Raw genomic sequence first — 27562 nt, 5'->3', positions numbered from 1 at the left:
AAACACGAAAACATATCATTTATATACAAAAGTAATAATCTCACAGTAAGCAAATAACAGATAATGTGGTAATATTTCACTTCAATGGTAAGAAGCCAACAAATACAAATTAAAAATACTTGGGGGGGGGTAGATGAGGGAGATCTTGATTTTCTCGAACAGGAAACGACAATGTCAGATACGGATTAATCCTCATCTGACAGTGTCATTTCCAGTTCGAGGAAGTCAACATCTTCCTCATCTTCTTCTTTCTTATCAAATTCTGTGTTCACATGTCCCAGAATGTCAATTAAACTTGAAGGCAGAATTGGACCCTCACACTAGTGGAGTCTTAAACCCCTCGGCCGCCCTAACACAGTTAATTGACTGTTACTGCCAATGGTCCATAATGGCTCCAATACATTGTCCTTTACAATTCATCCTTGATTATCGTCAAATGGTTCTGGACACTCTATTGTGGAGTTGTTGGCCTTCTTCAATATGGCAAGACGATAGTTTGTCCTGAAGACATGCTGACATAGGTTGTCCTGGCAAGGTGGTAATCGTTATATGAAGATTTTATTTTTTAATTTATTCCAATTAAACTTGTGTGGGAGAAAATCTCATGAATTGTGTTTTCATGCACATACCTGAATGTTTCTAGATATTTTGGATAACTTTGTAACTTTCTGAGTGGTACTATCTTTCCCTTGCCCTTAAATACACTTGTCACATCTTCTCCAGTGAAAACGTGAAGACCTAAGAGGGCTGCGCAATAGTTGACACCTAGAGCTACTGATAGTTCACTGATGTTCAGCACCTATATAAAATAATATATTATACTTGAATAAATGTGTCGGCGATTTGTGTTTTTGTGTTTGCGTGCGTATGTGTTTGTTTGTGTGCGATTATTTGTGCTTGCGTGTATGCATGTGTGTGTGTGTGTTAAGATTATTATCAGTAGTAGTAAAAGTATTATAACGAATAATATGTATATAAGTAAAGTAGTTAACGACTGTCATGATTGAATATATAATATATTAATAGGTCCCTCCCTCCCTCCACCCGACCTACAAGCGATGCGAGATAGACGAGATAGGCGAGCGAGCGAGAGAGAGAAAAAAAGACAAAAAACGAAAAGTAAAGAAAAGAAAGAAAGAAAGAAAGGAAAGCAGAAGCAAGAAAGACAGAAAGAACAGAAAGCAAGATGAAGAAACGAAGCGAGAGAGAGAGAGAGAGAGAGAGAGAGAGAGCGCAGAGCGCTAGCGAGTCTAAGAGAGGCGCACGACACGACAAAAGCAATGCCCTACCAGACATCAATTTCCCCCTGCCAGTATCGAGACACAGAGAGATAGCTACTCCTGATCTCACTCTCTCTCTTCTAGCGCGCTCTCTCTTTCTTTCTCTCTCTCTCAACTCTCTCCCTCTCTCTTAATCTACTCTCCCTCTCTCTCTATCTTCCTCTCTCTCTCTCTCTCTCTCTCTCTCTCTCTCTCTCTCTCTCTCTCTCTCTCTCTCTGTACATATACTGAACAAAATAGTTATGTTTTTAATTGTTCAAACCTTTCTCTGTTTCCCTGTACCAACATCTAGAAAGATTGTCAGCGGCACAGATATTGCATGGTGGAGACTTATAAAAAATATGTCAGAATCAGGAGTTCGCACTATGGCAGACTTGTATCCGAGCTTTGCACCATAGTGCATATACAGGACCACTCTGGTATCTGTTTCCTCTTGATTTGACGCCAAACTGTGTATTTCCTCTGTCTTCACCTGGAATATAATAAAACCTTAAATAGCGTGACATTGTTTTAATGCAAATAGGCTAAAACTTTATAAGCGTGAAACAAACATTATTTTCATATAAAACATATACATTAAATGTATAATTGCACTTTAAAACGTGATAGTGTATACCTCATTGTTAGTTGTTTGCAATTTGTATGCCCTGCCACTAACGACCACTATTGCTGTTCCACACCTCTCAGGTCTGGATGCTGCCGTTTGACTACCCCATACGCGCAGTAAGAGATTATAAAGCTCTTGTTGTCATCATTTGATAAGAATTCTTTAAAATCGACTGGACGACGAGTTGCCGGTCCATCAATGTTAAACTTCCGACAGCAGCCCCTTCGCATTCTCTCTTGTCCTTTTATTGAGTTTGGAAAGTAACAATCGGTGGAAAAGACAAAATCCTTTTTTGAAACCATTATGTCTAATAACTGTAGACATATACCACTAAATGTTGGAGCAAGGTTTGTTAGCTCATGGAATAATGCATTACCATTTTGTATAAATAATGTGGCATTATTTGGAGATGATGAAGGTGCCACATCCTGTAGAATTGCATTCATAAGGGTAGCTTTATTGGTCTTGCACAAAAAACCATCAGGGGTACCAAGGTTATGTGGCACTGGCGTGAGCGGATACCGCATAAGTTCATCCAGATCTAAGGCACGGTTTGAAGACTGAGCCTTGACTAGGAGCATAAAGGCTAGATTACTCTGCTCCTGATACTGGACAACCTAAAACGAAACCAATTCAAACACGGAACTGTTATAATTAAGAGTTATGAAAATGTAATACAGAGAGTTACTTTCAGAAAATAATACAAGCATCTTAGCCACAAACCTGGGCTGTTTTAACAATTGAAATACCACTTGGCTCTAAGTTTTTGCACAAGGTGATATATTATAAAGATGTATTACTTTTCCTTGCGGTGCAGTTAGCTTTACTGTTTTGTTGGCCGCCTCCATTGTTTTCAATCTATTCCTTGGTAGAGGGTCGAAAAACCTGGATGGCGCTGCTCCACTAGTCAGTCGTTCAGATATAAATTTTGCCTTGGCTTCTTTCCCTACTAACTCTGCTCGAAGAACATCGTGATCAGCATCAAGAGGAATTGGAGCGCCTGATGCGAGACTGCACATAAGATACTTTACTTAAGTTTTGTTAAGACTGGTTAGACTACTTTATGATTATTGAAAAACAACAACATGACGGAACCAAAATAGTTTTAAATGTGTTTATATTTATGTCATATATATATATATATATATATATATATATATATATATATATATATATATATATATATATATATATATATATATATATATATATATATATATATATATATATGCCTTATTATCATTAACAATTAAAGTATATGTACCTGTATAAATGCCCCTTGTCTGTAGATATAAACGGATTAGAAAAACTGCGTATTGCTGCCATTCAAAATCAAATGCACTACCATTTGCTTCCGCCACTGTCATGCTTGCGTTAAACATAACGCTATTCTTTATGAATCCCACGCCATTTACGTTTGTGAATTTAATATTTTGGCCAATATTTTCCGTTTGCAACCAAACCTTTAGAGTTCTGTTATTAAAATTCAACATTGGAAAGCCGCGTTTGCTCATTTCAGTTTTGTAGACATCTGTCATTGATTTCAGGGGAACAAGCTCTTTTTTTATAATACTTTTTCTAAAATGATCTCACGTAAACAAGCATATGCATGAGCTTCTACTGAAATTCCTACTAGACTAATATGGCGTGATAAATGCACGTCGTATTTAATGAGCGTTTGAAGGTTAGCATCCTTTATTCATAGTGAACTGTTTTTAATGAATTCACACTTATAATTTAAATAGTATATACACTTACGGCTCTTGTTGGAGTACTAAAGTTATTTTACACATTATAGGTGGAATACTGATTTTATAAACATAAAGCCTATGCGCAGAAATATGACAACTTGTTAACATTTTTCTTTAGAATTTTATCAAACATGAATCGTGTTATTTGGTGTGTTCTACTTAAGATTCTATCGTGGCGCACGTGTTTTTTAAATATGTCAAGTTTGGGGAAAATGATACACAGTTTCTTTGTGTGGTCATTGAAATAAAAACGTGACGTAAAATATTCATTTTGGACTTCAGAATAAAAATAGCACCAAAGAGAATCGCTGATTTAGACAACTATAATTATCCATGTATTTTATACATGTTTATAACATTTTCGAAATCAGGTTTAAATATGCAACTGGAAGAATGGTATATCCTTATCAGGTATTGATATACATCTCAGATAGATAAAATATCCGCAATACTTACTTATATATTGCATTTGATTGAATTCGACTTAAAGTTAAAAGCAAACACGTTATAGCTTTTAGTGTAACCAAAGACCTATCAATATACATTGTATATATTGATAGGCCTTTGGTGTAATACTGTCAACATTTATACATTCAATAAGCACCCTTAATACTTTTCCTCCACGCTAAGACGTTTTGCATGTTGGCCTGGATATTGTTTTGTAGACACACGATTATCCACACATGTGTTCATATTCAGAGTTACTTGCTTAAGAATGTATAAAGACAAGGGAACATAATTCCAGATCATAATTATTGCAGTATTCCATATATGTTGGAGAAAGGGTTTGGGAATAAAATTTACATGAATATAAATACGACCCGTGTATCATTCACCCCGGAGATTGTTATGTTTTGCATACTAGGGGCAACATATGTTGCAATTTTCTACATGTTTAAAGTAAGGTGTTGTTGAACATCTATTTAAATTATGGAACCATCAACCACGTTGATTAGTATTTGATAAATCTATGGTATATTGTTGAACACAGTTCTATATCAATATTTACCAAAACCGTTCCAATTATCAGAGACGTAGATCTACGTCTCTGCAATTATGAACACTTATTCATTAACTGTATCGTTCTTCTGTGGTCTCCCCCATATTGAAAATCGCTCAAATACCACCGACAAAATATTTAGTTAATGCATACACATCGTTTGTTATTATATGTCACTTAGAATGACAAACTACAGCGGACTTAAGTTCCTATTTGTGGTCATTTTGGTCAGGATTTAACTGTTTTCTTGCTTATGGAATGTAGATCTAGTTAATTGTTGGTCTCAACGGGTTGCAGATGGTTCTTATCAAATCTTTAATGTTTTATATAATATTTTTAATATACCGACATTCCCTTTATTGATAACAACGGTTAAACGTTGCGAAAGAAGTGTTGCATTTGTGCTTTTCAGAACAAATAATTTTTCGTATGTAATCTTGAGCTGGTTGGCTGTTATAAATATCTACAGACATACAACGAAATGTATATTGCCAGCAAGCACTCGTGTGGCTTTTAATGATTCGCAAAGGCTTACAAAAATGCTAAAGGTAATATATCATAATGGTATTTTTAGTTCGCGTACTAGACTGGTATTAATCAATCAGTTATGTTTATCCGCAAAGTATCACGCCTTAGTATGAAGTTTTCACCGCAGTAATGTTTACATTGACACCGGTCGAAATAAACGAATGTGATTTGTCACGAACGCCGACCAACAGAACGATAATAGTTTGTATTTCTTCATTTAAAAATGCATTTTATCAATATTATATATTAGAAATGAAGGGTTACATTTATATGAATGCTCCCAAATTTTAATTCATCAATGACATTTGTATTTCATTTTGTGATCCGATCCCTCAGTCTGAAAATGAAACAAATGAGTAATGTTGAACTGGAAGGGGGAGATTAATTTCGTCACTTAAATTCGTCATACTTATTTTGAATTAGGGGTTTTGGGGAGTTTCGTCACACTTAAATATAGTAGTATACATTACATGAACATTGGATATAATGTGAAAATACTGAGCTCAAGCCGGGGATTAAACCCACGACCTCCAGAGTGGTAGTCCGACACTTTAACTACGTCGCTAAAGAGCTAGCCCAACAGCAAGGCTGTTGGAAGTGACCTTATTTCACTACACTCCTCTCCCTTTTAATGTTTCAAGGCCCAGACACGCCCGCTACAGCATGTCTTGCATCCGCATGGCCCTCCCAGAAACCATTAAACAGCTCAGACCCATTCCCGCATTCACAGTTCTTTTTTGCCTCGTCGCCATTAATGTGAAAATACTGAGCTCAAGCCGGGGATTGAACCCACGACCTCCAGAGTGGTAGTCCGACACTTTAACTACGTCGCTAAAGAGCTAGCCCAACAGCAAGACTGTTGGAAGTGACCTTATTTCACTACGGATATTACCATTGGACTGATGAATGTTAGGTATGGAATATGATAAGTTAATTTGAAAGAAAACACGTTTTTAAAGCACAGAAAATTCTGAATTGAGGTCAAGTGAAATTTGCCAAGGTTCCTTATCATAATATATTATCCTTTCCATTGTGATCAAAATCATGAATAATCAGACTCAGTAATTGTTGTCATGTTATTCAATAAGTTTGCTATCATTCTTCTTTCATAAAAAATCCACTTCAGTCTTGATTTTCCTGCCTTTAAAGTTTATAACATACACCGTGGAGTGAGACAAGCAATTGAAATTCAATTTCAATCAGGGACAATTATGCGTTCTGCCTTAACTGAATTTTCTCAAAGAAGTGGCTTCTTTTAAACCAAAAAAGAACCATAAAAGTCTACCCTTATTAGCCTGTGTAAACTAACAGGGTCGGTCAAAAGCTATGGGTCGGTCAAAAGCTATACATAGCTTATGTTATATACATGTTATTTCATACCGACAATAAATAAATTTTGATTTTATTTTATTTGGCCTTTTCTGGGTTGACACTACGCATTTGCATTAAGCCCGGTTATTCCTGAACGAGCGTGATATTTTTACAGCTATGGATGACCAAGGATCAGAGGTTGAGAAAAATCACCAGCATGACGGCTTCGTGTCCAGCGGGGATGAGTTGGAACATGATCAACCCCAGGATGATCAAGGAGAGACTGCAGAACTGGTCATTGTGGACCCTGATGCAACTGTGAGTGCTAATATATGAGTGTTTATATACTTTCTATAAATTTTAATTTCTGTTTGTTAAAATTTCCTTGCATCAAGTATTGTCAGGGGTGAGTTATCTCCTCCTTTCAGGGGTATGATTTCTCCTCCTTTCAGGGGAGTGATTTTTATGCCCCCGGTAGGGATTGGACTGTCCGTCTGACTGTCCGTCTTTCCGCTACACTTTGCGTTTAGGTTACGTAAAAAGCTTATAACTTCTATGTTCCTTGAGATGTAACCTTCATATTTGGTATGCATGTGTATATGGACAAGGCCTTTCCATACGCACACAAATTTTGACCCCTGTGACCTTGACGTTGAAATTAGGGTCCGCATTTAGGTTTCAAAATCTGTGTTTAGGTTTCGAAATATGCTCATAACTTCTATGTCCCTTGAGATATAACCTTCATATTTGGTATGCATGTGTATATAGACAAGGCCTTTCCATACGCACAAGAATTTTGACCCCTGTGACCTTGACATTGAACTTAGGGTCCGTGTTTAGGTTTCGAAATCTGCATTTAGGTTTCGAAAAATTCTCATTACTTCTATGTCCCTTGAGATATAACCTTCATATTTGGTATGCATGTGTATTAAAGACAAGGCCTTTCCATACGCACAAAAATTTTGACTCCTGTGACCTTGACCTTGAACTTAGGGTCCGTGTTTAGGTTTTGAAATTTGCGTTTAGGTTTAGAAAAAAGCTCATAACTTCTATCAAGCGTTTATAGGGGACATACGTCATCCTATGGTGACAGCTCTTGTTTTCTCCTATCATGGGTGTGATTTCTCCTCCTTTTTATCCCTTTCAGTGCCAAAATATTGAAACGAATAGTTTGTACCTTTGCTGGATCTATTTAAAAGTAACTTGTATTTCAGGGAGTAGGGTATTTCCTCCAAAGGGCTGTTCCAAATCACATTCTTTGATCATACATTCTAAATCAGGGCTTTCATTAACTTTTAAGAACTGTCAGTTGATCCTTTTCTTTGAAATTTTGCAAATAATAATAGAAAGAATTGAATTGTTTTCATTTCGCCAAAAGTGCTCTTAAAAAAAGATTCACTATCTCCAGCAAACTTACAACAAATCTCATTATTTTCTTTATTAATATTAGATCTCGAACCTTCTGTTCACATAAAAACAATATAACTATAATGTAATTTTTATTTTTTTTTCAGGATGTTGATTTTAATCATGGACGAATTGCCAAGATAGAAAATCTAGAACAGCTCACTTGTGTTGAGGTTTGTATTCTTATCAATGCAATAACCCTTTCCCTCTCAGAAGCAAAGTGAAAATGGTTATCTGCAAACAGCATAAAACCAGAACAGCCTGCGAGTAACTTGCTGTCTGTTCAGGTTTTATGCTGTTTGCTTCTCATCAGTATCTAAGGGTTGGAAATAGGGCTGTAACGATACATTCAAATATTCGAATTACTCGAATACGGCTGTGGACGAATCGTATTCGTTAATTCGTTACCTCCTGAACCAAATATGTGACAAATACAAACAACGTGGTTTGCGAGTTTGAAAGTTTAATCATCTTATCTTACCTTACAAATGAAGGTTCATACAATAAACCCCTATGTTTAAATGTTCTTCTCCTTATTCCGGCGTTTTTATCATGTTTACTTCACCCTCTATGTTACCCAGTGAGATTATCAACAAAAATGGCCGGCACCAGTTGAATATTTACGACATTGAATTGAAAAATCTTTCGATTGTTGCTTAATGTTTATTTAGGTAAATACTAGTGATTTGATGCTCAAACATACACACAAAAGATTAGCAGATGGAATTTCTTTTTTGTTTATCTTTACAACAATGATTTTGCAACTTATCAACAAACAACGAGCCTTCCATGTCAATTTGCTTAATTGTTCTACTCAAAGATTTTTATATGTCCCCCATCACTTTAGTGGGGGACATATTGTTTTTCCCCTGTCTGTTGTTTGGTTGGTTGGTTGGTTTGTTTATTTGTTTGTTTGCTCCAACTTTAACATTTTGCCATAACTTTTGCAATATTGAAGATAGCAACTTCATATTTGGCATGCATGTGTATCTCATGGAGCTGCACATTTTGAGTGGTGAAAGGTCAAGGTCATCCTTCAAGGTCAAAGGTAAAAAAACAAATCCAAGGAAAGTAATAAGCTTTTAAGGGAGATAATTATATGAACCTGCCAAATGATATATTTTTTTTTAAATAAAAGCGGCACAGAAGGGACAAACACATTTCTTGTTGGTGCTAGTAATGTTTTTTCTAAACTGTGTTAAAAGTTTAAGCAGTTCTAGTCAGTGTTTTGTTATTTCAAAGTGTTATACTTCATATTTTCAGTATGCAAAGATACTCAATTAATCAAATTGACAAATACTAATTATAGTTTCATTATGACATAATATATAATGTCATATCAAGTTGTCAGTATTACTTTTGTTCATTGAAATTCATATTCACGAATAAATATTCGTATTCACCACCCTGTATTCGTATGCATATCATATTCGTCACCTTGTGTATTCGTTACAGTCCTAGTTAGAAATGAAGCCTTAAAAACTTGAATCTAGTAAGAAAGGTCTTAAATTAAATATAACTTTCTAAGGGACTATAAATGTGTGAAAATACGTATCTAAGTGGTTTCCTTAATTTTATGATAAAATTGCTATTTTATATAGCAAATTGCCTCGATTTTTCTGTTTAATTGCCATTTTACATACCAGACAAGGTACTTTAGTACTATTTCCTCCATTGTTATCCCCAATATATAAATAATATTGGCTGGATTAAAGCTTTTTGGGTCTGTTTTACTGCATCTAGGTAATATTTGGTCTATTTTACCATTTTATATCATACTTTTTTCAATTTTCCTTCAATTGTATTCAAACTATTTTTCATCTACCGTGCACTCCCTCTGGTCCTGGGGAAACAACCGTTGTAGACTCCATCCCCACAATTACCTCCCTTAGTTCAACCCAGTGACATCACCCCTGCTGGCTTTTTTCTTTTTTTTTTTTTCTTTTTTTTTTTCCCCACTCACACCGGCCTACACTTCCAAAATCTCTTCTTCTTTCAACCCTCCAGGGTGGCAACTTGTATTTTAAATATATTAATGCAAATTGTACTGTACATATTGTAAATAATTTACTTTTTGTACAAATTTAGTTGTTTTGTCTCATTTTTAACTGTTAAGCACATTGTTTTACCCATTATTTTTATGTGGCCCTATAAAGGTGACCGTTTGGAGACACGTAAGTCATAACCCTTACTATAAAAGGGTTTTAACTAATCTCAATTTTAAATATTGTTTTAACGCCACTCTGGGGGGACTTCTCTTCTCCATAGCCCAATCCTCTTTAAGTTCCATACAGACAGGGTCTTACGTTGGAGCATTACGGCTATATTCCCTGTCTGCAAGTGTTTAACATTGAGCCACACACATAAATTTATACACATTACAATTCTTAATAACTTTCAAAACTCAATTGCAACATTAATATAGATTTGAGAGTTATACTCCCTATCTATTATTATTTTTTTTTTTTTTTTTTTTTTTCTCCATATACATATGTAATTGCATGTCTACATGCAAATTCACTCTACATATGAGAGCTATTAAATCAGGCTCTAACATTCCTACTAATTAATGTTCGTAAATTAGCATATTTTTCCATCGATTAGATCTTGTTGTATGACATTTCATTTAAAACTTAAATATACACCCAATTCTTGTACTTTACTATGTATTTAAATAAATAGTGGCAATGTTAAACCACTTTGTGATCTGGAAAATCCTTAAATATTATTATTTTGATTTTGTTATTCAAACATATTACACATCCGTGTATTCCTTTACTTTTCTATAGGCATTATACAAAAGTAATCCTATTTGGATTTTAACATTTAAAACACAGATCACAAAGTTTAAAGACTCCAACAACCCATTGCAGTAAATACTGAACAATGGGTCTAGTAATGATGATACCGCATATAATAGTATGTGTTTTTAACATCAATACTTATAAAAATTGGGCTATTCTCCTCCTTCTCTCTCTTTTCAACACAAACAACATACATATAATAATAATAATAATAACAATAGTAACAATAATATTAATATGACTTCATCATAAAAGTTTAAATAACATATACCAATCATATTAAATTCAAACAGATTCAAGTAGTAATAGTAATTATTCCTTCTTATTTCATATGCTTTGTTTACATTTTTAAAGTGCAAAAGAGCAGACACAAACAGTATGATTGGTTATCTCTGTCACGTCCGTGCAAGAGCAGACGCCATGTCAAGGTTGTTCTTTGTGTGAATTTTTCATCCCAAAACGGATTGACCTACTTGCGTTTGCGCGGACGTGACAGAGATAACCAATCAGAGCCATGCTTTTAAATACTGTCAGCCAATGAAAACACCGCTTTCTTACAGCTCTAGGCAAGACTTTGCTTATTAATTTTATTGAGTACTGCGTTTTTAACGCTTTTAGAATAAATAAAGTATAGATATTTTTAAACCAATAGATTTTTATCAAAGCACCGCACCAACACTGCAAAGTTTTCTATTTGTATCAATGGTACAGCCCAGTAAAATGGGGCTGTCCATTTTATGGCCGTTTTCGACCTTTTAATGCAGAGTTTTATATGTTAAGCAGTGTGCTCGGGCAATTGTTTATTAACCGAAGTCCCGAGGGTAAACAACCCCATTAGTCAGTCATCTAAGTGGTAAAGGGATAAGTCAAAATTACTTGATGTATTTGTAACAATGCAGTGTTAGTGGCTGCAGTCCTGGGTCTTTCAGATCTTGTTTGGACTGTTACATAATCAATTATCAGGCAATCTGAAAATATCTTGCCGCAATGATCACCATTTGCAGATGGCATGTTGGTCAAAGGTAAAGTTATCTTTGTGCGGTCAAAAGTTAAATATGTGCATGATAGGAATTTTTGGACTGTAATTTTATACTACCGGTATTATAGTTTATTTGAAAACAAATTACATGAATCACCTAGTGAAAACATGTCTTTCGCAAGACTTGTGTTCAAAGCGGAAAGGTCACAATGATTCTGAAAAATTACACAATTTCTTGTTACACCACAATGATTAACCACTTTTCAGATGGCATGTCAAATTTTGCTGTGAAAATGTAATATTTAAATAATTCAAACTTGCCTGACATCAACTTAAAATCAAGACACAAGTTTAATTATAGTATTTCTCAATCAGTGTCAGCATTTAGAAAAAGTTGAAAGTAATAAAAAAAATCCAGATTTATTTCACATGCACCAAGTGTTGTCTCAGATCAGCCAAATCAGCCTGCTTTTTACTTTAATAGTATTTTCTTATTTTTATGCCCCCCTTGGAAGAAGAGGGTCTGTCTGTCTGTCTGTCGGTTGGTCCGTCCACCAGGTGGTTTCCGGATGATAACTCAAGAACGCTTGGGCCTAGGATCATGAAACTTCATAGGTACATTGATCATGACTCGCAGATGACCCCTATTGAGGTCACTAGGTCAAAGGTCAAGGTCACAGGTGAAGGTCACAGTTACTGGAAATAGGCATTTTAAGGATTTAGCATGGTTCAAACAAGGGAAACAACTACCGTTTATGCATGTTCTTTTTGTTACAGCATTTGCCTCCCTTAAATTCATTTAAAATTTCATTTTACAGCAGAGATTCCAAATATGACCTGTAAATGAGCCCCATATTTACTGCCAGTGCTAGGTTACCTGTTCCCATTTGATCATTCTTAAGTATTGTTATTGTAATGCTTGCCCCCCTTCGAAGAAGAGGGGGTATATTGATTTGCTCATGTCTGTCTGTCTGTCTGTCTGTCTGTCTGTCTGTTTGTCTGTCGGTCCGTCCGTCCACCAGGTGGTTTCCAGATGATAACTCAAGAACGCTTGGGCCTAGGATCATGAAACTTCATAGGTACATTGATCATGACTCGCAGATGACCCCTATTGATTTTGAGGTCACTAGGTCAAAGGTCAAGGTCACAGGTGAAGGTCACAGTTACTGGAAATAGGCATTTTAAGGATTTAGCATGGTTCAAACAAGGGAAACAACTACTGTTTATGCATGTTCTTTTTTGTTACAGCATTTGCTTCCCTTAAATTCATTTAAAATCTCATTGTACAGCAGAGATTCCAAATATGACCTGTAAATGAGCCCCATATTTACTGCCAGTGCTAGTACTAGGTTACCTTTTCCCATTTGATCATTCTTAAGTATTGTTATTGTAATGCTATGTTAGCGTTACCACTGCCACCACCACCCACCAACCACCACCCACCAACCACCACCCACCAACCACCACCACCACCACCACTGTTCACAGTGACAAAAAACGTATTCACACAATGGCTGCTACTACAACTTATAGCCCATATAGGGGGGCATGCATGTTTTACAAACAGCCCTTGTTAAGAAGTTGCTTTTGAACATACATTTACTAAAGTTGGAAAGTGTAAACATGTGTCGGATGAAAACGGCTCAGGTTCATCAGGGACATAAAGTTCCCAGTTTCTCACAGTTTGCCTCAACTCATGTCCTGGTGTTGTTGTGGATATGGTCAACCTTGTATCCCAGAGTTCTTGGGTATAGGCCAATTTACCCTGCAAACAGACTTGAGAGTTCCTTAAACTTTCTGTGCTTTTGAGCTTTATTATACACATTTTAGTTCAATCCTCCAGTACCTTTTTAACACTTTGAAGAGAAATCATTTTTATGCCGCTGGATCGAATGATCAGGGGTATATTGTTTTTGGCCTTTCTGTCTGTCTGTCTATCTGTCTGTCTGTCTGTCTGCCTGTCTGTCTGTCTGTCTGTCCTGTCTGTCTTGTCTGTCTGTCTGTCTGTCTGTCTGTCTGTCTGTCTGTCTGTCTGTCTGTCTGTCTGTCTGTCTGTCTGTCTGTCTGTCTGTCTGTCTGTCTGTCTGTCTGTCTGTCTGTCTGTCTGTCATTGTGTGTGTCCCAAAACTTTAATCTTGGTCATAACTTTTGAAATATTGAAGATAGCAACTTGATATTTGGCATGCACGTGTATCTCATGAAGCTGCACATTTTTAGTGGTAAAAGGTCACGGTCATCCTTCAAGGTCAAATATATGGCCTCAAAGCGGCGCAATAGGGTGCATTGTGTTTCTGACAAACACATCTCTTGTTTACATCAGATGCTCAATAAAAACCACCATTTCTATATTTCTTCTTTGTGTTTGGGTCAGGACCTTTGCGTGAAGATTGGGAGGTCTACTCTGATGACCTTCAAGCTAAAAAAAGCATGTTTTAATCATGTTATGTAATATCATTTGATCCTCATCTGCTGCAACTTGACTTTTGTTTTGAAGAGACTTAAAAATAAGGCGTCCCTGATTTGTCTCTGCAAACTGCACAAGCTCATCTGGAACAACACTTAACGCAAATGAGACTCATTAACAAGTTTAGTATAATTCCCATTTCTGCAAACCATTGTGCTTGAAACAAAACCTGATTGAGAGATGATTGATGGCAATATTGCTAAAATAGATTATTTCAATTGAGTATAACTCATTAAAAAGTTCAGTATAATTTACCTTACTGCAGACCCTCTGCCTACGACAAAACCTTATCACCAAGATTGAGGGTTTGTCTACCCTGACAACCCTGGTGGAGCTGGATCTCTATGACAACCAGCTGACGAAAATAGAGAACCTGGATGCACTCGTCAACCTCAGGTACATGCCTTAGTTTAATGTTTGTTTGATTTTATAAATATGAGTCTCGCTCTGTGAAAATGGGGTTTAATGCATGTACATTAAGTGTTGTCCCAGATTAGCCTGTGCAGTTCCCACAGGCTAATCAATGATGAGAATGTCATTTCTTATGATATTTTTTGCGTTTGAAGAGAATCCAGTTTAGGTGGAAAGTTTCTTTCCTCATTAGCCTGGGACCACACGGGCTGATCTAGGACGACACTTTACGCACATGCATTAAACCCCATTTTCCCAGAGCGAGTCTTATATATATATTTAAAAAATAGCTGGAAATTGTGTTTAGATTGCTAGTGGATTGTGTTTTGTAAGAAAATTCTTGCAGATATGTTAATATGTATTTCTTAAGATGTATGCAAAAAGTTTGTTTTTACCTTACGTCAAATTAATTAACATTTGTCAGTAAGTTAAGATTAATAATTCAATAATTTTTAAAGATCATATCTACGATACTTTGTTTGTTTGCTTTTATTTAGTATCTTAGTGCTACTAATAAGGGTGGAAATGTGGAACAAAGTTTGTAATACAAGCCTTGTTCTGAGAAACTACATGTGCCTAAAGTTTCTCAAAACAAGGCTTGTATTACAAACTTTGTTTTCCCAACAGGATACTAGATCTGTCTTTCAACCGCCTCACAAAGATTGAAAACCTTGCTTCCTTGGTAAACCTGCAAAAGCTTTTCCTGATCCACAACAAGCTGACGAAGATAGAGAACATTGACCACCTTGTTAACCTGGAGATGCTTGAACTCGGCTCCAATAGAATACGGGTAAAATCGTTTAACCCTTTACCACTTAGATAATATTTTGACACATTTGTGGTCCCTTAGAAAGTAAAATTTAATTAAAGACCTTTCTTACCAAATTCAAGTTTTAAAGGCTTCATTTCCAACCCTTAGATACTGATGGGCAGCAAACAGCATAAAACCTGAACAGACTGCGAGTTACTTGCAGGCAGTTCTGGTTTTGTGCAGGTTGCAAAAGCCATTTTCACTTCCCTTCTTATGAGGGAAAAGTTTAAACCCTATTTATTTTAGCTCAATTGCATAGAAAGCCTAAGGCTTATTTAAACACACTTGTCCTGGGTAGAATCAGCACTTGGTGTCTCTCGGGGATGATCTTAATAGAACGCTTTCACAGTGGGAATCAAATCGATGACCTCCCTGTTGCTAGTTGGACACATTTCCACTTCACCAGGACAACCTCTCAATGGCGTCAATAGTATACAGATGCATAAGCTTGAAGTGTCTGCACTCTTTCAACTTCATGGAAATTGAACCACTGATAAGCACAATTTTGTTTACAGAACTCATAATTTGCAGCTTTTATTTTGCATTTGTTTTAGGTAATGGAGAACATATCTGCACTGGTAAACCTGACAAGCCTATTCATAGGGAAGAACAAGATATCAAAACTTCAGGGAATGGAGACGCTTGTCAATCTACGCACCTTAAGCATGCAGGTAGTCTTGGCGAGGGGGTAAACATGTCAGGATAAAACTATGGGCCCTCTTGCCGTTAATTTAACAAACAAAAAACGAAGTCTTGATTAGGGGTTATAATTTACTCATCATATTCATACTTTATGGACCCTTTAGCTGTTAATCAAACAGACAAAATGAGCAGTTTATTTCTGAGAAAAAAAACGTGTTTTTGTATGATGAGCATGTCATATTTTCCCAGAAGATATAGAGGATATTTGTTCATGTCAGGGTAAGATCGATTGTTATTTCACGAGTGATCATAGAAATTATATTTTCACGAGTGGCGCAGCCACGAGTGAAAATATTATTTTTCTATGATCACGAGTGAAATAACAAACGATCTTACACTGACATAAACAAATTTTCTGTTTCTTTTATGCCCCTTTTTCAAGAAAATAATTAACAGCTGTTTCCCTTTCGCTGAAAAGTTACCCTTTCTCGGAGTTTCTCCCGTGGCGCGCCTCAATACATTTCAAAGCATACAATGACGTCATTAGTATGACGAAATGAGGTCATTATACCAGCGGAATTTCCAGTTATAACTCTTTTATATAGATGACCAGTATATTTATATATAGTACCGTTATCAGAATGACAAATCAACGATGATGAACTCAAAATTGGAAGATGGTGTCACATATGTTTTAAAGTTGTTGTTTCTAAAGTTTTCTTTTATACCTAATGATAAAATATGACATTTCTGCAGTGAAATAACAGCAGTGAAAATAACAAATTGTACTAGAATTTAAGAAAATGTTGGCATATTCAGACTGCAGAGAAAATCTTGCCAAAACTAACTACTGCTCTTTTAACCCTTTCCTGTGCATAGGCAAATTTTAAAATGGCCATATGCAAACAGTATTAAACTGGAACAGCTTGCGAGTAACTCACTGGCTGTTCAAATTATATACTGTTTGCTGCTCAACAGTATCTAATTGCTTGAAATGCAGCCTTTAAAACCTGAATCCAGTAAAAAATGTCTTAAAATTTATTAAGATTGTTTAAGGAACTACAAATGTGTCAAAGTGTGTATCAGAGGCCTAAAGGGTTAAACTTATGTAGCCTCGTTTCAGACAAACAGAATCACAAAGATTGAAGGCCTGGAGACTCTGGTGAACTTGGAAGACATCTACCTCAGTGACAATGGCGTGGAAGTGATAGAGGGACTAGAACACAATGTCAGTCTGGAGATTATTATTAGCCTCACTCTGGGAAAACTGGGCCTAATGCATGGGGGTAAAGTGTTGTCTAGTAAAAAAGTTAGCCTTTGAAGTTTGCACAGGCTTATCAGGGACGACACTTTCTGCCTAGAATTGACTTTCGTTTAGTAAAGACTTATGGTGAAAAATTCTATAAAAGTGAAAAGTGTTGTCCCAGATAATCTGGGATTACACTTTACCCGCATGCTTTTAGACCAGTTTTCCAAAACAAGGCTCATTAAAATAGCCCTCAAAAATGTATATGCAATATGTAAATCAGTGGCATGGATAGTTTGAATTGCATAATGAAGAGTTGTGAGTCGTAGCTAATTTAATTTACAAGAGCTTTTGATAGTGAACAGTAGCATGCCAGGTTTTGTATCATATGGAACATATTTAAAAGGGCTTAATAAGACTGAGACCTGGATCTTAGTTGTTATATAATGTCTCTAAGGAAAAAATAACGACTTGTGTGTATTAAAGGGACTGTCAACCACGACGACGTAGAAAAGAAAAGTTGTAAAATACCGTATTTTTTTACAATTATTAGTTTATATTGATTAAAATAATACGACTGGTATATAACATTACTTGAAAAAAGTTGTTAAGTTTTCATAATTTCAGTAGATTTAATAATAAATTTTACTGGGTATGTCTACCAGGTAACTCCCAGTTAACCATCAATAACGCCCGTAGATTGATCATCATGCAAATTGTGCATGTATAGTGAATTGTATATATTTAATATAGAAGATGATCAATCTACTAGCGTTATTTATAGTGTGTATATCGTTATGTCACCTATTTTCGCCATGAACTTTCAATTTCACATCGGGAAATTATATTACCAAATATAGTAAAAATATTAACTTTTTTTCAAGTAATGTAATATGCCAGTCGTGATATTTCAATCAATATAAACTAATAATTGTAAAAAAATACGGTATTTTACAACTTTTATTTTTTCGTCATTCGTGGTTGACAGTCCCTTTAAATAAAGGATATTTGTTTGCTTTTACTTCCATCATAAAATATTTTTAAAGTAATGAGAGAAACAGCAGGGATTATCCAAAGTGCTTGCAGGATTGAAAGCATGTTTACTCACAGACAGCAGTATCATAAATTTCCCCCCCCCCCCCCCGGACCCTACCCGTTCCAGATTGTTAAATGTTCACCTATTGTGTATGGTTTGACTATTCAACAACGAATATTGACACACAATAATAATTTTTAAGCTTGGGGGGGGGGGAGTAGGGGGCAGGGGGGGGGGCAAATGTATGATACTGCTGCCTGTGGTTTTACTTTAAAAAAAATATATAATATGGGCACTCATTTTAGTGATTTTCCCAACTTTCTAAAATACATGGATAGATATTCTCTTTCAAAGACTTCTGTAGCTACTAGGACTGTAAACTCTGATTGGTATGTTGTAAACTCTGATTGGTATGTTGTAAACTCTGATTGGTATGTTGTAAACTCTGATTGGTATGTTGTAAACTCTGATTGGTATGTTGTAAACTCTGATTGGTATGTTGTAAACTCTGATTGGTATGTTGTAAACTCTGATTGGTATGTTGTAAACTCTAATTGGTATGTAGTAAACTCTGATTGATATGATTTAAACTCTGACTGGTATGTTGTAAACTCTGATTGATATGTTGTAAACTCTGATTGGTATGTTGTAAACTCTGATTGGTATGTTGTAAACTCTGATTGGTATATTGTAAACTCTGATTGGTATGTTGTAAACTCTGGTTGGTATGTTGTAAACTCTGATTGGTATGTTGTAAACTCTGATTGGTATGTTGTAAACTCTTATTGGTATGTTGTAAACTCTGATTGGTATGTTTTAAACTCTGACTGGTATGTTGTAAACTCTGACTGATATTTTGTAAACTCTGATTGATATGTTGTAAACTCTGATTGGTATGTAGTAAACTCTGATTGATATGTTGTAAACTCTGATTATTATGTTGTAAACTCTGATTGGTATGTTGTAAACTCTGATTGGTATGTTGTAAACTCTGATTGGTATGTTGTTAACTCTGATTGGTATGTAGTAAACTTTGACTGATATGTTGTAAACTCTGATGGGTATGTTGTAAACTCTGATTGGTATGTTGTAAACTCTGATTGGTATGTTGTTAACTCTGATTGGTATGTAGTAAACTGATTGGTATGTTGTAAACTCTGATTGATATGTTATAAACTCTGATTGGTATGTTGTAAAGTCTGATTGGTATGTAGTAAACTCTGATTGGTATGTAGTAAACTCTAATTGGTATGTTGTAAACTCTGATTGGTATGTTGTAAACTCTGATTGGTATGTTGTAAACTCTGTTTGATATGTTGTAAACTCTGATTGGTATGTAGTAAACTCTGATTGGTATGTTGTAAACTCTGATTGGTATGTTGTAAACTCTGATTGGTATGTTGTAAACTCTGATTGGTATGTTGTAAACTCTGATTGGTATGTTGTAAACTCTGTTTGATATGTTGTAAACTCTGATTGGTATGTTGTAAACTCTGATTGGTATGTTGTAAACTCTGTTTGATATGTTGTAAACTCTGATTGGTATGTAGTAAACTCTGATTGGTATGTTGTAAACTCTGATTGGTATGTTGTAAACTCTGTTTGATATGTTGTAAACTCTGATTGGTATGTTGTAAACTCTGATTGGTATGTTGTAAACTCTGATTGGTATGTTGTAAACTCTGATTGGTATGTTGTAAACTCTGATTGGTATGTTGTAAACTCTGTTTGATATGTTGTAAACTCTGATTGGTATGTAGTAAACTCTGATTGATATGTTGTAAACTCTGATTGGTATGTTGTAAACTCTGATTGGTATGTTGTAAACTCTGATTGGTATGTTGTTAACTCTGATTGGTATGTAGTAAACTGATTGGTATGTTGTAAACTCTGATTGGTGTGTTGTAAAGTCTGATTGGTATGTTGTAAATTCTGATTGGTATGTTGTAAACTCTGATTGGTATGTTGTAAACTCTGATTGGTATGTTGTAAACTCTGATTGGTATGTTGTAAACTCTGATTGGTATGTTGTTAACTCTGATTGGTATGTTGTTAACTCTGATTGGTATGTAGTAAACTGATTGGTATGTAGTAAACTCTGATTGGTATGTAGTAAACTCTGATTTTTATGTTGTAAACTCTGATTGGTATGTTGTAAACTCTGATTGGTATGTTGTAAACTCTGATTGGTATGTTGTTTCAGACCAAGTTGACAACTCTGGATCTGGCTAAGAACAGGCTCAGCACCATACAAAATGTGGGCCATCTGACAGAGCTTCAGGAATTCTGGGTATATTTTAGTGTTTCCTGCAATAGCTATAGGAGCCTCGTTCTGGGAAAACTGGGCTTCATGCATGTGTGTAAAGTGTCGTCCAATATTGGACACTTTCGGCTTTTATGGGTTTTTTTATTTGAAGGAAGTCTCTAGTTAACAAAAATCAAATTGAGGTAAAAGTGTCGTCTGCAGTTAGCCTATGCAGACTACATTATTAAGCTATTATGGGACACCACTTGACACACATGCATTAAGCCCAGTTTTCTCAGAAAGAGGCTTTAAGGAATATGTCTTGGCAGAGCAGACAGCCGCTTTAATTGAAAAAATGTTTCTTTTTTTTATGTCCCCCACCACTATAGTGGGGGACATCTTGTTTTTGCCCTGTCTGTTGGTTGGCTGGTCTGTTGGTTTGCGCCAACTTTAACATTTGCAATATTTTTTGCAATATTGAAGATAGCAACTTGATATTTGGCATGCATATGTATCTCATGGAGCTGCACATTTTGAGTGGTGAAAGGTCAAGGTCATCCTTCAAGGTTAAAGGTCAAATATATAGCGTCAAAGTGGCGAAAAAGGGGACATAGTGTTTCTGACAAACACATATCTTGTTTGAAACTGTTGTGATACATAAGATGAATTTAAGTGGTGATAACAGGGCCCGTATTCACCAAACAATTTTTAGACTTAATTCTAAGAATAAAGAAAATTCTTTTAAGTAGAATATTCAAGAATTTCTTTAATTTTGAGTCAAACTATGCAGTAAACATCTCTATCTATATTATTTTTCATATAGAACATTTTGTTAATGACATAATCACCAGTGGAGGCCTGTATATATTCAAACACTGAACACATTTTCTTGGTTCTAAGTCTATTCTTTATTCTTAAGTCTAAGAATCGGTTGGTGAATACGGGCCCAGGAAAGCCATGTTTTGTGTTATTCCTCTTGCATACTTCAATAATACTCAAACAATCTCAACCCATTATTGTATGGCTGGCTAGTTCGTTGTTCGAGCGCTCCTCTACACAACCATGGATCATTGGTTTGATCCCTAGCCTGGACACATAACTTGTTTGGGGATAGGTCATAAAATCCTTTCTGCAGCCATTCTCCCCCTACATCTTATTAAAGTTCGGCAGTTGTCAGTTTCTGGCTGAAGTATGTGCACTTTGTTCTGGTTAACCAGCTGACCAGCTAACACAGGAAAGTTTAGGTTGGTCAACTTACAGCTGTGATATGAGTGAAGTACTGTTTCAAATGGTGAAAACACCAACAAAACACACTATCAAACTCAAACCGAACACAAAACCAAGAAATGTATCACCACAATTTTTAGTCTCCTACCAGTGAAACCGGAGAGAGACATATGGCTTGCACTCTGTGTGTCTGTCAGTCTGTCACACTTTTCTGGATCCTGCGATAACTTTAAAAGTTCTTCATATTTTTTCATGACACTTGAAACATGGATGAATGGCAATATGGAGATTATGCACGTCATTTCATTTTATTCCTATGTCAAGAATTCTGGTTGCTTTGGCAACAAATAGACTAGAAATATTGCTAAAATGGTGGATCCTGCTTAGGTTGGGGACTTTTATTGCTTGGCAATAGTCTTTTTAATTTATATAAATAAAAAATCCAGATTCCAATATCATTGTTTATTCTTATTAAAAAATATTTTTATTAAAATCAAAGCTCTGTCTTCTGCAATAAAATGACCACTAAGTTTCAGCATCGTTTTGGTAAAGTTAAATTAATAATACTATAATAATCATGCACGACGTTTTCAGCTTTTATGGAAATTTTGGTTTAAAGGAAGTCTCTTGTAAAGGAAAATCTAGTTTATTTGGAAAGTTTCTTTCCTGATTAGTCTGTGCTCAGACTCAATTGACTGTTCATACTGTTTCAGTTTAATGACAACAAGGTCTCCGGGTGGAAGGAAATTGAAGCCCTGGTGCCTCTGAAGAAGCTTGAGACCGTGTATATGGAGAGGAATCCTCTTTACTACGAGGGGGGGAACACCTTCAAGGTAGACCCTGCCTACCGCCGCAAGATCAAATTGACTCTTCCGTGGGTGAAACAGATAGATGCCACATTGGCACATTAGCTCAGCCAATATTATGATGGGGGGAACACCTTCAAGGAAGATCCCACTTACCGCAGCAAGATCAAATTTACTCTTCAGTGGATGGATGCAACATTAGCTCAGCTGATATCACGATGTCTTTGTGCACAGGCTCTGATTTTTTGCACATTCTTTGTTTGTCATTCATCATGCAATTTTGTTGCCAGATTGGCACATTAGCTCAGCTGATATAAGAATGTCTCTGTATACAGGTCCCAATTTTGCGAAAAAATAATGAAGTTGGTTTAAAGAATACTTGGCTTTTTTTAAAATGTTATTTAACATAAGAGGTTGATGTTGTATAAAATAGTATTTATGTTTTGTGTTACACATTTAATTTCTTTCTAAGCTTGTAATATGTTTACAACTAATGTTTGTTCACTTGATTGCAATTTGAAAAGAAAAAAAAGATTCAGATTTATATCAGGACTTGGTAGTTTGCATGGTTTTCTGGTAATTTGGGCATTGCCTTTTTTCGCAGAGCTCTTTAGGGAAAACTTACCTTCCCCCTACTTGTTTTTAAGTCCCTGCAGGCCCCACAACTACAACAAATTTCAGTCAAAAATTAATATTTTGAAATAAAATATTGCAAATGAGAATGCTGGTTACATTTTGCAAATATTAAGGTATCACTTAGAGGTCAAAGAGTAAAAATTTTGTCATAGCTTGCCTGGACTGTAAGTTTGTCATTTATCATGTTCGTCTTGAAACATAAAACTTTAACGTCATGTTAAGAGGTCAAAGTTCAAGTTATATTCAAAATGTGTGCACATTTGTAAATTGTAAAAAAGGGGATTTAACTAGAACGTCAAAAAAAGAGTTTCCTATTTTGTCTCAGGAGCTTTGTTGATACTAAACCAGTAGTGTTTTTGGAAATGTTGTTTGTTGGAAATGAAATTTCCACTTGGTATTCAGGAATTCGTTGTACTGGACATTGTTGGTGCATTAATGTTGATATCAGAACTAAAACAATTTTTGCCACATGACTCAATGGCATTTTTAAAGTAGTTTGGTTTGCATTATTTTAGTGCTGGATTGACTGCTGTTGACTTATGTTTGAACCTATTTATTTTAGCTTGATTGTTTTGTTGTGTCACTCATTAGTGCATTCCCTGTGTATAAACTGTACTGAGCGTATTTCGAACCAGGGACCTCACGGTGGCAAGGTGGACACCATATTGACTACACAACTGCAAATGTTTTCGAGTTTAAACTGTTCTCTTGTTAACTTATATCTTGCAATGTTATTTTTACCTTACATGAAAAGGTTTAAAATCATCAGGTTTTATTAAATCATTTTCAAATGAACTTTATTTGTGAATTATTAAAATTCAGACAAAATCAGTGAGAGTTAACAATGTATTATAAGTTCATTTTATTAACCAGGTTTTCCGAAGGAAAAAACTGGTTATTAGATTGGCGAATGCGGGCGGGCTGGCTGGCTGGCTGGCTGGTGGGCTGGCTGGCGGGCTGGCGGAACAAGCTTGTCCGGGCCATAACTATGTCGTTCATTGTCAGATTTTAAAATCATTTGGCACATTTGTTCACCATCATTGGACGGTGTGTCATGCGAAATGAATACGTCGATATCTGCAAGGTCAAGGTCACACTTTGAGTTCAAAGGTCAAAAATGGCCATAAATGAGCTTGTCCGAGCCATAACTATGTTGTTCATTGTCAGATTTTAAAAACATTTGGCACATTTGTTCACCATCATTGGACGGTGTGTCGCGCAAAATAATTACGTCGATATCTCCAAGGTCAAGGTCACACTTTGAGTTCAAAGGTCAAAAATGGCCATAAATGTCCCTTGAGATATAACCTTCATATTTGGTATGCATGTGTATATGGACAAGGCCTTTCCATACGCACAACAATTTTGACCCCTGTGACCTTGACCTTGAAATAGGGGTCTGCGTTTATGTTTCAAAATCTGCGTTTAGGTTTCGAAAAATGCTCTTAACTTCTATGTCCCTTGAGATATAACCTTCATATTTGGTATGCATGTGTATATGGACAACGCCTTTCCATACCGAACAAATTTTGACCGTCCGTCCGTCCGTCCGTGTGTCCGTCCGAAAACTTTAACGTTGCTCATAACTTTTGCAATATTGAAGATAGCAACTTGATATTTACCATGCATGTGTATCTTATGAAGCTGCACATTTTTAGTGGTGAAAGGTCAAGGTCATCCTTCATGGTCAAAGGTCAAAAAAAATAAATTCATGTGCATATCTCCAATGTCAAGGTCGCCACGACTAAAAATAGATTTATTTTAAAACAAACTTACAAAGGGGGTTAATTTTCTTTGTTCATTTCAAAAGTTCAGTTTGAGTTGTCTCCCTTTATCAGATTTTTTTTCACAATGAAAACCTGGTTTTGTGACAATTTTGTCCCTTGTTTTAGTAGAATTGTTATATTGTATGAAAAAGGGTACTGAGTTTAAGTATAATTTAGTGTTTTATTAGAGAATGCATATATAAATATAATTCATTTGTTAGGTTTTTAAATAATGTAATTTAGCTACTGGTATTTCATTTAAAAAAATGATTTATTGCAATAGAACATCAAAGTGGCGACGTTACTTTTAATGGTGATATTTATTATTAATGGATTTATGTATGTGTAAATGAAACTTTTTTTTTTTTCTTTTCACAGTCAATGTTAAACAAATCCATCTGTATTAGAAACACTTGAGTACATTTGTTTAACATTTGATTGTTTTGTGAAGAGCGACAACAGGAAACAAAGTCAAGCAATAAATGTGGTTGATTGATTGATTGATTAATTGATTGATATATTGATTAATTGATTTATTTATTTATTGATTATGTATCAGGGACAGCTTACTTGAATGAGCCAATTAAATAATCCATTATTTTTAAATACAGAAATACAAGTATTTACTAGGCTAGTGCCATATGCTTATTTAAAAACCAACTTTCTGTTCTGAACATTTTGTCCTGGTATACTGATAGTAAATATTTGGTGTAGTTCATTCGGTCAGCTATTGCATGTTAGTCATACCTTTATATTACTGTGCCATGAATACTCCATGTTGCTGTTTACAATGTCAGCATTATACATCCATAACATATAACCATTATAATTTTCCAGAGTGTGTATTAAATGGATAAACTTAATGTTTTCCAAGGACTGTTAACAATACTTTGTATTAATATTTGTATTTTACTGTTATAGAGTTATTATGCTAAACAAAATGCTTTTAATTGACAACCACAATAATAACAAGGGTTTTAGTATTTTTGACACATATGATAAAGCAGTGTTGTTAGGAAAAGTTTATTTGTACTTTTTAACAATTAAACCTATTGAAGTAAACAATTTTTCAGTTATATGACTGGAGACATTTAAGTTGTAATGAGTTACGACATGCGATTTTCATAACGTACAATTTAGCATTTTGTAACGATGTTTACTAATCATATTTCATAAACAAGGGTTTATCTAAATATTGTCCTTTTAGTTGATTTATACCGTAGTGGGAAAGATCTCAAATTTGTGTTACATTTCAGAAGCATCAGTTTGCATTAGTTTGGTAACAGGCTTAATACCGGCTTTCTGTAAGGTTCAGATCAGATATTTTCACAGTTTTATGGCCCTCTTGTATATTTTTTAATTGTAAGCATTGCACATATTGTTTATAGAGAATTTCTTAAATATTATTTTTTTACAAAATCACTTAATTATTGTCTAATTAGTCCAAAGTTCCTTAGCCCAAATCAATTTTAATCAATGATTAAAGCTTGGTTCTTAATTAAAATTTAACTCTTCTATTAGCTTAAAATCTCTTTTTCGGCGTAAGCTGTATTAAGCCAGCTTTTCACCTTACCTGACCTTTGTAAGTGTCCAATAAAATTCAAATGAATTTTCCCGCGGCTAGGTACGAATGAATACACTTCATTTATTCCATTGGCTGATTTGAGTATAGCATTGGAAACATATCCGCGTCTTTGTAACACTGTTTTACTGCATGAAACAATTATATTTCTAATGAAAAGGCTTAATAGATAGAACAGTTTTACACTCAATTCTCGACATCAATACAGTTTGTGCGTGCACCTTTTATTTTCAGAGAATTACCAGCGCAACGCGTTTATACTTAAAGGCTATGTTCTCATATTTAGTACTGTATAGATGTACTGTCCTAGCTCTCGGAAAAGCTTGACTCGGCCATATTCTTGTCTCCCGCTGGGGGTGGATGGGGATAGTGGGACTCGGGTGTCCGTATGCGAGCTAAGTCCCGGCCACGTGGGCCTAAGCACGAAAATGAAGGGCCTTGCCTTTCTCTGTCTATACAGGTCATCACCGGAGTTCGCGGCCAGTAAAATAATAGTTATATAATAAATACGCTATCCGTGAACTAGGTGACCTGGAATTTTCTTTAGACAAGAAATATGTAGATTCTTAATGTGTTTTCAACAATACAATGATACATATTATATTTGATTAATTTAACAATAATTATTCCACCATATTGACCAATGTATTCAGCATGAGCGCGATGATTATCGATACTGTTAATAATCGAATCAAATAGCAATGCCCGACAAACCACTAAAACAGGTTTGTTCAAAGAACGCGCCTATAAATACGGATACTTCTCGTGTGGCCGGTTTACTCGTATGTTTTAATTTCACTTCCATTCTTCTTTTGGTTTTCTGTTTTGTATCTATAGATTTATGACCAGCAATATGTAATAATGTAAAATAAGCCGCGAAAACTCCGCGTAACATCCCGTACTGCGTGTGATGCAGTTAAGAACTGCACAGAAAAAAAGACATTCGCTATCCTTGATCTCATTCATTGAACTATCAACGCCGTATATCTTTTTTAAAGATATTTCTTGTTAAATAATTCAGAA

At 35.4% G+C, this 27562-nt stretch overlaps 1 protein-coding gene across 3 annotated transcripts; it reads left to right on the top strand.

Annotated features, from left to right (window-relative positions):
- Nucleotides 1–5269: 5269 nt before the first annotated feature.
- Nucleotides 5270–26022, top strand: LOC127882157 (protein phosphatase 1 regulatory subunit 7-like). 3 transcript variants are annotated; one of them, XM_052430631.1, is made up of 9 exons: nucleotides 5270–5367; nucleotides 6653–6795; nucleotides 7992–8057; nucleotides 14397–14527; nucleotides 15170–15332; nucleotides 15908–16024; nucleotides 17119–17223; nucleotides 20481–20567; nucleotides 22463–26022. In XM_052430631.1, exons 2-9 carry the CDS (start codon nucleotides 6655–6657, stop codon nucleotides 22658–22660), a joined length of 1008 nt encoding a protein of 335 aa, XP_052286591.1. In that variant the 5' UTR covers nucleotides 5270–5367; nucleotides 6653–6654; the 3' UTR covers nucleotides 22661–26022. The 3 variants fall into 3 exon arrangements, with proteins under 3 accessions (XP_052286591.1, XP_052286590.1, XP_052286592.1); XM_052430630.1 differs by lacking the exon at nucleotides 5270–5367 and adding an exon at nucleotides 5990–6079; XM_052430632.1 differs by lacking the exon at nucleotides 5270–5367 and adding an exon at nucleotides 6111–6146.
- The last annotated feature ends 1540 nt before the right edge of the window (nucleotides 26023–27562 follow it).

Source organism: Dreissena polymorpha, chromosome 5, assembly GCF_020536995.1.
Source record: "Dreissena polymorpha isolate Duluth1 chromosome 5, UMN_Dpol_1.0, whole genome shotgun sequence".
In the NCBI taxonomy this organism is placed as follows: domain Eukaryota; kingdom Metazoa; phylum Mollusca; class Bivalvia; order Myida; family Dreissenidae; genus Dreissena; species Dreissena polymorpha.
This window is presented reverse-complemented; position numbering and strand designations above follow the sequence as displayed.